Below are 11381 nucleotides of genomic sequence, written 5' to 3'. Positions count from 1 at the left end.
CCCCCCCCCCCCCCCCCTCTCCCCTACTTCAGGGGCGCACGACTCTTCTCACCTTCGACTCTCCCCCCTACTTCAGGGGCGCACGAATCTCATCTTCGACTCTCACCCCTGGAAAGTCGTGCGCCCCTGAAGCAGGGGGAAGGGGGAGTGAGAGTCGAAGGTGAGAGTAGTCATGCGCCTCTGAAAGTCAAAACCTATAATGTAGAATAATATTTAATATTACATATATAGCAAAAATAATACGTTATTTTTCAAACTTCTTTTGTTAATAACTTTTTAACGAAAGACGAGTCGACGGCTAAAACTTGTTGGAGGTCACTCAGGGTCATGACCTTGACAATATATGTCAAGGTCAAGGTCATAGGGTGGTCCCCTAATCGGAACTTTTACCTAAAAAAATACAAAATTCATCATTGATCATTATCTAATAGAGGAAAGTCGCCGATACTGACATAGGTCTCCTAAAGTGACACCTCCTTATTTTTCGGAAACTAACTATTGCACTTTATTAATACTAATAAAATCATTATCTGTTTAGCTAATTAAAGAAGTACAAACTCATATAATTCGTAGGTCTTCTATATCAAATTAGCTAAAAACGAATTCTACAAATGCGAAAATAAAATTCTTACGATTTTCTTTTGCAAATTGTGAGGTTTAAATAATAATGACTATATTATTGATAATATTACGTCATTTTAGATACTTCCGAAATAAGTTTTATTTATATTATTTTTTCTCTTATTCTTTTCATAATACGATTTTTAATTTAAAATTGGTCTAAGCTCGGATGAAGAAAGAATTGACTAATTGCAATGGTCATGTGACCAAATTGTTCAAATGTGATTTGTTAATTTTTTCTCTGTCCGAGATCTCGGACCAATTTCTATCATCGTGGACGTTAGGCTTTAGAGCCGTCCGCGTTCGTGGTCCTGTAGAGATCTTTATAATTCAAATTGAATCTTTTAATTCAAAAAAGGAGTGGCACGCTCTCTCGTGCCTGACGCCCAATATTCGATATTGAGAATTAAAAACAAGTGGAATTTGTCAAATTATTGCACATGGTTATTAGAGAAACTATGTAAAGAAAATTAATGGCGAACTCATAACGAAGTTGCACCACGTTCGTGAGTGCGGTCGCAGTATATACAATGAAACCATTTGCAATAGCAGATAGTCTATTATTACCGAAATGAGATAAATTACGTTTTCGAGTTAGATAAGAACGCTTATAAATTGAGGTGCGAGGATCACACGCAACATTATTAATATCTGCATGAAAAACGTGGAAACAACATGATGCAGATCAGTGCTGCTTTTTCGATATTATGTGTTCTGTGTGGAATAACATCCTCCCTTTCCTTCGTTTTCGAGGACTGTGGTAAGTGCGTACTCTAATTATTTTGAAGAACTATCTTTGTAAGAAGGTCGATTAGTACTTCTTCAGCAAAACAGCTGTCCGTGTTATTAGTTTATATGTTAATTAGTACATTAATTTATATAACATATTAATTAATTAATAATATTAAAAGTTGGACAAACCTATTAAAAGTCATTAGTCAATGCGGCAATTTGCGTTGCTTATAAAAGGGATAAATTTGCGCATTAAGATTTAATAATTAATTTAATATGTCAATATTCTGCATATTTTAAAATATCTCATTCCTTTTAAATTTGAATTTTTATTGTTCAATGCGAAAGCGTTATGATCACCTTTGGCGTCCTAGGCTGGAATTTACTTTTGCGCCCCATCACAAGGATTGCTAAGTCTCTAGCACCAATCTCCCGCTAACGGTAACGAACCAACAACTAAAAAAAAAAGGAATTTTCACCAATTTGTATAACACAGGAATACGTGAATATAATAAATTTCATATTTTCTTTTATAATAATATATTTGACGCCTAATGCAACATACTATTATATTTTCCGGCTTTAGTAGTTTTTGAAAAATTCTGATTACGTCTTCAATTGTTACGTAATCAAGACTAATTACGTAATCAAAACTATTCGCCAATTTTTTTTTCAATTGAAATCATAGCTAAATCGCATGACCGCGTCTGCGTCATTGTATTTCTCAAATAATTCTATACTATTTTTAATTTTGAAAAAGATGCCTCCACAGTTGTCACAGACATTGGCAGCATTAGCATAGTTAATAAGATCTGTAACGCTATTGTTAAAAAAAGATTTCCAGAAAACCATTTTTAGCTAATTTATTTAAAATGTCAAGTAAGGTAGAGCCTTATAATTATAAGAGTAGCACTGCCTATTAAAATTTTGTGCCCTTCCAAATTTTGAGCCCTACGCTGGAGCGTACCTGCTTAGTGCCTCATAACGCCTCCGGTGAAATGTAAATAACGAGTGTTTTATTGTTAGTGTTTTATTTCTAATATCTATAAAGTTCTGAACGATGTTCAGATGAAACATTCTTTTGGTAAATTCTTTAGACAATTTTAAATTGATTTTATCTAAATAAAAATGTAACTCTGATACGTTAAAAAAATATATAAAAAGTATATAATAATAAACACTGAAAGTTTGAAAATTCGATAAAATAAAATTAATAATCTTCTCGATTAATTGGGATTAGGAGAAATCATATATCTCAAAATTTAAAGATTTATGATAAAAAAGTAATTTTAGGATATTCTATATCTATATATGAATAATAATAACCTCTCTTCAGTTTTCTTAAAGCACCGATAAAAATCATTATTAAAACTCAGAATTATTCCTTATTAAGCAAACAGAGGTCGATATCAGAATTATTCTTTAAAATAAAAATATTATTTTATTTTATGTTTAAAAGTACAATTATTAAAATCAATAATTAATTTCCATTGAAGGAAAGAAATTAAATTAATGCAAATAATAATTAAATCCGAATGTTTTCGGAATAACAGTATATAAGTATTAAGAATCTTATGAAATCACTCGAAAATCCTTGTTACTAATTATGTATTATCCATTGCTTGGCTTTATCGTTAATTACAAATTACAAAGAGACTATTTACACATTGAGGATCTTTAATCAAAAATGTATAATAATGCCGGAAACTATTAGCAACGTTACTCATTAAGCCATTTAATTACGTATATTTCTTTGGATGTTCGTTTGACTAATGTATAATTACGCTGTAGTTTATACATAACTTTCTGTTACTATGAAATGTAATTACATAGCAAATCGGCAAAAAGTGCACCTTCATGCCATGCAGTTGTTTGTGCGAAAATAAAAATGATTTGTTTCAATTAAATTAAATTAAATTCACGTGTTGAATAAACATTTACAATATTAAGTTTGTGTGTAATGCAAATTATGTTTGCGATTTATGAATTTTAAATTTATTTCAGGCTCGGAGGCAGGCAAATTCAATGAGGTCTCAATTTCAAGCTGTGATGTGTCCGATGAGAAATGCTCGTTACCCCGTGACACAGACATAAAAGTATTCCTTAAATTTACACCAAGTTAGTAAAATAATTGTATTTTAGTCATATACTTTTTTCAATATTATAAAAAAAATTTAATATTTCTTGGAAAAGTGTATAATACATATATACTAGTAGATGGTCAAAATTTTATTTAGAATTTCCAATTATAATTTTACAACAATGTAATATAATTATGTTTATAAAATATTAAAAATGAATATTATATTAATATATTTTTTTTTGCACAGACAAAGATATGTCGGACATCACAGCACATGTGTTTGGGGTGTTGCTTGATGTTACTATACCTTTACCTCTGGAAAATTCTAACATGTGCGAAGATCCAAATTCCGAAGTCAAATGTCCTTTAAAGAAGGATCAGGAAACTGAGTTCAAAAATACCTTCAATTTGGACAACAAGAAAGTTCCTCCAGTAATTTCGCTTTAAATCACAAAGTTAACATTTTTGCAATTCGCGTATATATTATTACACTAACTGATTGTAACAAATGGCTGTGATACGTAAATGAGTCTTGTGTTTAATTACTTATATATAATTGTTTCTGCGTTGCGAAGCAACACATTTCGCTTATATTCATATCTATAACAATTAAATATAATAACGCCAATAATATACAATACTAATTGATGTAATATTAGCCATATTATGTATTTTTAACAAACACAAGGTTATATATAACGTGTTATATTACAGTTATATTATTGAGTGGGAAATTACAACAGGTACGTTACATGTAACTTTGTGTTTGTTGGGTAGTGTCGTCTATAATATGAGAAGTGAACTTGGTGTAATGCTGATTCTATATTAGTCGCATCGGAGCGTCATGTCGCAAGCATGTCGTAAGCATTGCGGTCCAATCAGAGTCGAGCTAACTTGATGTTGATTGGATCGCAGTGCTTGCGACGCTGCGATGCGACTAATGTAGAACTAGTTCAAGAAGTAAGAATAAGAAATTGATCAAAATCACAGTCGATTATTCTGCTCACGTTCAATTGTGATTAGTCAATTTCTCTTACTTCTTACACCAAGCTTACTTTGTATATTATAGACAACATATATATGAATGTTGATAAGACTGATTCCTACATGACGGCACTTGGTGGCCCGCAAAGTATTAACCTATGACTTTAAATATAAATCATCGTAAATATTTAAAGTTGTACAAAAAAATTGATAGTTCATCAAGTTTTCTTAATTACATGTCCATTTTTAGAATATACATACACAGTTATGTTTTTCTTCTCTGTTCTTTAATTTTAATCTATATTTTATCTACATTTTGAAAACTTTTTATTATATATATATTTTTGTTATAAATATACGTATACAGGATATCTCAAAAATTTTTGCCAATCGCTTTTGTGTAGATAGAGCGGACTAAACTGAGTCGAAAAGTCCTCTACTATTTCGCAATTTTCGCAATACCAAGATATTAACTACTCAAAATTGCCAAATATTGGTCTTGAATAATTTTTTACTCAAATACTATCAACTTTATAAAAAAGAGGAAGAGAAAAATCATTTATTTTCTTCTCAAAAAATTCTTAGAGTTCTATAAGTAGGAAGTAAATGATTTTTATCTCTTGCAGTTTTTCTGTAAAGTTAATGGTCTGAATAAAAAATTATTCAAGACCAATATTTGGCAATTTTTAGTAATTAATATCTTGTCAACTATTACGAAAATTGCAAAATGGTAGAGGACTTTTCGACTCAGTTTAATCCGCTCTATCTACACAAAGCGATTGGCAAAAACTTTCGGTACACCCTGTATATTTATATATAAATAATAATGTATATGTATTGTATATTACATTTTTAATTTTAATTATTTTGTTGTCAAATTAGTTCTTGTTTTTTCTTTAGATAAGCGCCGATATTATATGGGAATTTAGAAACGAGAAGGACGAGAAGATTATATGTATAAAATTCCCGGTGAAGGTTGTATAAGAATGCAACTGGAATTTTTGTAGTGACCATGACAGTTTATTGCGCCCCAGTATTCAAGTGTACACGTTACCTACGTTAGTTATTTTTAAACAATGAACCTCACTGCATTTTCCACGCATGTCGCAAACTTCACCGATTAAAATTGTAGGAGTAATAAATGATAAAAAGTCTCGATGACATTTGTTAATATTCTATGATATGTTTTTAAAATACTCTGTCTTTTGATTTTAAAATACCTAAATAAGCTTGCATCCGACACCCGTGCCGTGCGATCTCCGAGCGAGTCGAGTGAAACATATAAAGAGGGCATTGTCGGGAAGAGCAACAGCTCAGCTGTTTAATGGATTTGACAAATTGACAGATTTTGCGGTTGGGACATCACGTCACACGTCACTACGTTCGGACGTGCTCCTGAGTTTCTTCATCGTACATAGTCGTTCTGTTTGTTTGTGTATGTTCTAATAAAGTGTCTTGTTTCTTTCTTAATGCTTCTGACTACTCAGCCAGCGCCACAGAATCAGACGGTGGTCTGGTAAAATGCACACACAAGTACGAGCCCATGTACATGTGCTCTCGGCGCACCGAAAGCGAGTACATGTATATGGACTCGTGCTGGTGTATGTTTTACAACGCCTCGCCACGATAAATGGCTGAACTTATAGGAGTGGAAAAGTAACGAAATTTATGTTGCATGCCATTTCGTTATTATTTGCTTAATTGTGAAAATATGACGTGTCTCGTACTTATCAAAGTTGTAATTATCGACGAAAACTAAAGTTATCTTCTAATTTTATATGTAAAAGTGTATATTTTACTCGTTTCAACAGCTGTCAGACCATCGGCCAGTTTCATCAACGCCAGTTAGGGCCTCTTTTACTAATCTTTAGTTATGTTAATCGACAATTAACTCGCAGAAGTACCAACAGCAATTCAATGTATCGGAACTTCTCTTCTCTCTTCCTCTTCTAAGACAAACTGTGTTTAGTTTATACGTTGGCAATCGTGATGATTGAATTAACCATCAATTAGCATTAATCAGAGTTGGTGAAAGTGGCCCTTAAACTTATCCGTCGATTAACTTCATCACCAGAATAGCCAACAGCAAGACTTAAAAATCTGTCTTTCTAACGTATTCTTGTTAGTAATAGTAGTAAAGAAAAAGTGTTGTGTGGAGATAATAAATAAAACATTGAAATGTAAATATATTTGACTATTTTTTACAAATACATACTTTCGAAATTAGATTAGAGATGATGAGTTTTCAGTTTAGCAGTTGGAAATACTCAAAGTTAATCGGCGGATAAAATAACTGGCGTTGGTGAAACTAGCCCCGTGTGTTTCTGCCCGAATATAGACTCACTTTACGTGCCTTTTACGACCATTTACTGACTGTCAAGGGAAGAAAGGACAGTTTTCGTCGATTTTTACAAGTGTTTTAAAGCGATCCCGTCATTTCGTTTTATCCAAATTGTCTTTATTTAAAAATGGCATGCAACATAAATTAACGTGTATTTCTAGCTTCTGACGTCACAATTCCAACATGACGCCGCGATTAGTCAGGAGCCTTAACGAACGTGTTTCTTTATTTCCGCGATTAGCGATTGCGCGTACACAAGGGCTTGCGATTCGATCGCGCGAGCGTAATATTTTGGAAAGTCATCGACGCAAAAAATCCAATATAAGCAAGATTTTATAGACTGTAAATTGATAAGCGTCGCTCAGAAGTGTATCAACACTTTACACTCTCTGAAATCTTATTCATATTGATTTTTTTGCGTGGATGGCTTTGCATTGTGGTTCCGGAGCTCAAATTGAACAGCTAATATCATATAAGATGTCTGATACTTGTGTAAGACCCATCTAAAATAGATTTAAAAGATATCTTATAAAATTATGGACTTAATTTGTGTGTTGTCTAGGATGTTATCCTGCGTAAAGATAGAATATTACGATTTTTATTTTTATACTATTTTTTACTTTTTATTCTATTTTTCTATTTATATTATCGGGAAATGTAACACAAAAAAAATTTTTCTTCTGTTTTATATTCCGAAATACACACACAACAAAATATTTTTTATTTTATTATATTGTATCGTTTTAGCATCATCTATGTTATTTTCATTTCACATAATGTAATTTATGTTAGACTTTTATTAAGAAACCTATTTTACAGTATTATATAAAATATTATAAACTAAAATATAACGTATACAGGGTGTCTTATTTTAATTTCTCCAGGCAAATATCTCGAAAAATATGAAAGATATAGAAAAATGTTTCAGACAAAAATTGCATGATTTAAAGGGGACCACATTTTGATCATGTTGTCTTTCTTCTAGGTGGACGCGCTAAACAAATATCTTCACCTCCACTTTTTTTAATGAAATTGTATAATTTCTTTACACAATATGATTCCTTTAATTATTCTGCATATAAAAGTAGTGGTACCAGAAAATCAATAGTTTACGAGATATTTTATACTATATTCTGACACATTATTATTGACATAAAATGTTAAATATAATATATTTGTAAACTATTAATTTTTTGATAATCGTACTTTAATACTTTCATGAACAGAATAATAAGATGAGTCAATTGGTGTAAAGAAAACACATAATTGCTTTAAAAAAATATGTGAACAAAATCGATAATTTTTTAAATAAGCAACCATATGTTTTCTTTCCACCAATTGATTCATCTCGTTATTCTGTTTATAAAATACCAGCATAGTTAACATAGCGTACAAAGGTATTAACAAATTGAATAATTATATTAGAATGCATAAAGATAAACTTCCACAAACGATGCATACTAATGTAGGTTAAAACCTGTTGGAAGTCACTCAGGATCATGACCTTGATAACAAATATCAACGTCTAGATCATCAGCGGTTGATCCCATTTCTGCAGTTTTATCTTAATAAACATATAGAAACCATATCAACTGGAAAATAGAACAAAGCTCGTAATTACGAGATATTTTTTTGTGGAACATTATCTGAAATAATCATATGATTTTAATTGGGATATATAACATTAAGATATTGGACGAAGAAAAAATATTGAGTAAAAGACTCATATTAAAAATGATTTTTATTCGAAAACAAAAAAATAGTTTAAATATTATACAGTCAGACACGAATTTATTGGACAAAGCATATAACAATTTATTTATTAATAATTGACGTTTTCCTCTCTTCAATATTTTCTCTTATCTATGGTTAATTTGCTACGCGTACTGTAACAAAGAATTGTTTAAATGTATCATAATGTCCGAATAGATAACATGTCAATTTTGTACTTTTAACGAATATCTGTAAGTTCAAGACCCATGTGTTTATCTTTATAATTTTTAAAATAGACTATTAATTTTTGTAGTGCATTATTATATAATTATTTAACAATGTTTCAATTATCATTGTACCGGAAAGTCCAATGATTTCGTTTGAGCGATATTAAAAAGAATCCTAATCAAGGATCAAAATATATGATTGATTTGGCTAAGATATGTGAATAAATAAATCTTATTGCATACCAATATCTTGTGATTGACTCCAAAAGACATCACCTCATGAACTAATAATTCTACTAACATATATACATACAATGTATATACATACAATGTTGAAATTTTCAATGTTTAATTATACGGTCTCTCAGTCTCTCTTTCTTTTTGTTTTATTCCTAATTTTAATTTATCTTTTGAATTTAATTTCTTATAAGTAATTTTCTACGTAACATTTTTGCACATTAATAAACCAAAAACAAAGAAACTTCTTCATTAATCCAATATTCTATCCTTATCAAAAATAAATATAAATAAGTATTTCAGCGATATCAAAGACAACAAGATAGAAATTAATGGAATAAAACTTAAAATATTTATAGCATACTAGTATAATTTTAGATTCTATACAATCAGAATGACACAAAATCAAAGGTACCGAATAGACATTTAAAAATTATCAAAACATTATTAAGGATAATAGGAGTTAGAAAATATTTTTTTTACGTAAATAAAGTTCTTTTATTACAAACATTATTGGACCACTTTTAGATTTCTTGATAGGTTGTGTATCCAACGTATATCAGTGCGAAAGACTTTACCAAATTACATAGAAATAATTCGTCACATATATAACGAACGGATAACAATAATTAAAGCTATTGCAGCTCATGCACAAAACTCTGTAAATCTATATTAATTCTCACTTATTTAATTTCGAAATAGAGAGAACATAAAAATTCTATTTATTATTTAATTTTGCATTATTGCAAACCATGAGTCTCACGAAATACAAAATTAATTGTTTTAATTAGTTTTAGCTAGATTATTATTGTTTTGCACGTGAGCTTGCTGGCCTCATAAATGGTAAACATTTGATTAATCAACGATATTAAATAACAAACATTGTCTATATCGAAGACGCAAATTTTACCACAAACGACACTTTTTCGATGGATTCATGGTCGATCCTGCTGGACAATTCCATGCAGTGCTAAATTCTTTGGAATTTCTCAGTACAGCTTGAAGTCTCACATGACCGGGACAATGAGAATCTTCCATCATCCACTTTAGTGATGTAGCAGTATAAGACTCGCACCACAACTAAAACAGTGATATAATTAACATTTACTCATAACTTGAATAATACTAGGAGCAATTTTCGCAAAGAACTTATTTAATAAAGAGATAATATATACCTATTTAGCATAAGCGAAAATGTTTTTATGTTACATGCCACATAATTATATAGAGGAACAGTCTTAATATCGTAAAATAGATTAAAAGTAGATTGAAAGAACGGAACTATAGCAAACTCTGGACAAGTAATATCAATCAATTTAATGTTATTAGATTAATAATATATGCCAAGTTGCAACAACAAATCTGTTAATCTGATGGTGATTTTTTCTTGGACATGAAGGGATTGATATTTTGAAATTGTATTGCTGAGGATGGTTCCAAAGTGAACTGAAATGTACTATTATTTTTTGAAATAAAGATTCTATTTTCTGGATTAAAGATTTAAGATTGCGTATTAACTACCACGCTGATTCTTTTTGTCTTGCTTTTTGGATTTTTTGTTGTTAAAAATGTTTAAAATATCACTTAAAACGTTTTTTTTGTTAATCGGTTAAATTTTTTATTTTATTACCTTAAGCGTTCGAAAACTTTACGAAGCTAAGAGATTTTTATTTGGATATATCAAAACATGATGATTGGGACTTGACTGCTATGTTATAATTGGAATGTTGGCTTACGTGCGCAAAAGAAAGAAAAAGTAACTGTTCGTGCGTAAATTGCGTGAATCCCGGAAGTAAAGGTTCATAACCGTGCCGAGCCTTCCACCTTTTGTAAGCGATGATGGCCTCGCGAAGGCCACCATTATCGGCGATATTTTCTCCCAAGGTCAGTTCGCCATCGATATAATCGTCGACCTATACAAGATATATCATTAACTCATCGATATGATCAGGTTATTCAACTTCTTAAAACTAAAGCTAATTTATACATACAAAATTAATGCTTATACATAAATTAAGATATAACTTACAATAGGCTATATACAAAATGTTAAATATTAAAAAGATATCACCTTAATAAAATTAAATATTAAAAAATTTTTTAAATGCATATTATGATCGAAGCTGGATCTTCGTTGCTTAAATAATTCAATCTTGAATTACTAATATATACTATATATGTACTTGCATCTATACCATATTGTAGTCTTTTTCAAACTGCGCGCCGAATTATTTTTCCGGACTAAATAAATACAATTAATATATAAGATATATAAGATAATAAGTGGCTTAAAATTATAAAAGCAAATTAATAAAGAGCATACAGCCACAGCGCCAGTTAGAATTAGCACAAAATATATTTTATTTTCTATTACGTAAACGTTTCGGTCACCATCTGACCATCCTCAGTACATACATCTTAAATTAAATCCATATATAAAAAT

The 11381-nt window shown here is 30.4% G+C and overlaps 2 protein-coding genes across 2 annotated transcripts in view; one reads left to right on the top strand and one right to left on the bottom strand.

Annotated features, from left to right (window-relative positions):
• The first annotated feature begins 1261 nt into the window (after nt 1-1261).
• Nucleotides 1262-5593, top strand: LOC108760671 (protein NPC2 homolog). Its single transcript, XM_018506752.1, has 4 exons — nt 1262-1381; nt 3358-3471; nt 3684-3868; nt 5321-5593. Exons 1-4 carry the CDS (start codon nt 1297-1299, stop codon nt 5402-5404), a joined length of 468 nt encoding a protein of 155 aa, XP_018362254.1. The 5' UTR covers nt 1262-1296; the 3' UTR covers nt 5405-5593.
• Nucleotides 5594-9754: 4161 nt separating this feature from the next.
• The window catches only part of Nep5 (M13 family metallopeptidase neprilysin 5), a 10398-nt gene continuing 8771 nt past the window's right edge, over nt 9755-11381 (bottom strand). The window contains exons 16-17 of the mRNA XM_018506364.1: nt 10675-10851; nt 9755-10018 (exon numbers count right to left, since the gene is read on the bottom strand). Of these exons, the coding sequence (XP_018361866.1) occupies nt 9845-10018; nt 10675-10851 (351 nt within the window). The 3' untranslated portion in view covers nt 9755-9844. The remainder of the gene's footprint in view (nt 10019-10674; nt 10852-11381) is intronic.

Source organism: Trachymyrmex cornetzi, unplaced genomic scaffold (assembly GCF_001594075.2).
Source record: "Trachymyrmex cornetzi isolate Tcor2-1 unplaced genomic scaffold, Tcor1.1 scaffold108, whole genome shotgun sequence".
NCBI lineage: Eukaryota > Metazoa > Arthropoda > Insecta > Hymenoptera > Formicidae > Trachymyrmex > Trachymyrmex cornetzi.
The sequence above is the reverse complement of the archived record's forward strand: the minus strand, read 5'-3'. Positions and strand labels throughout refer to the sequence as shown.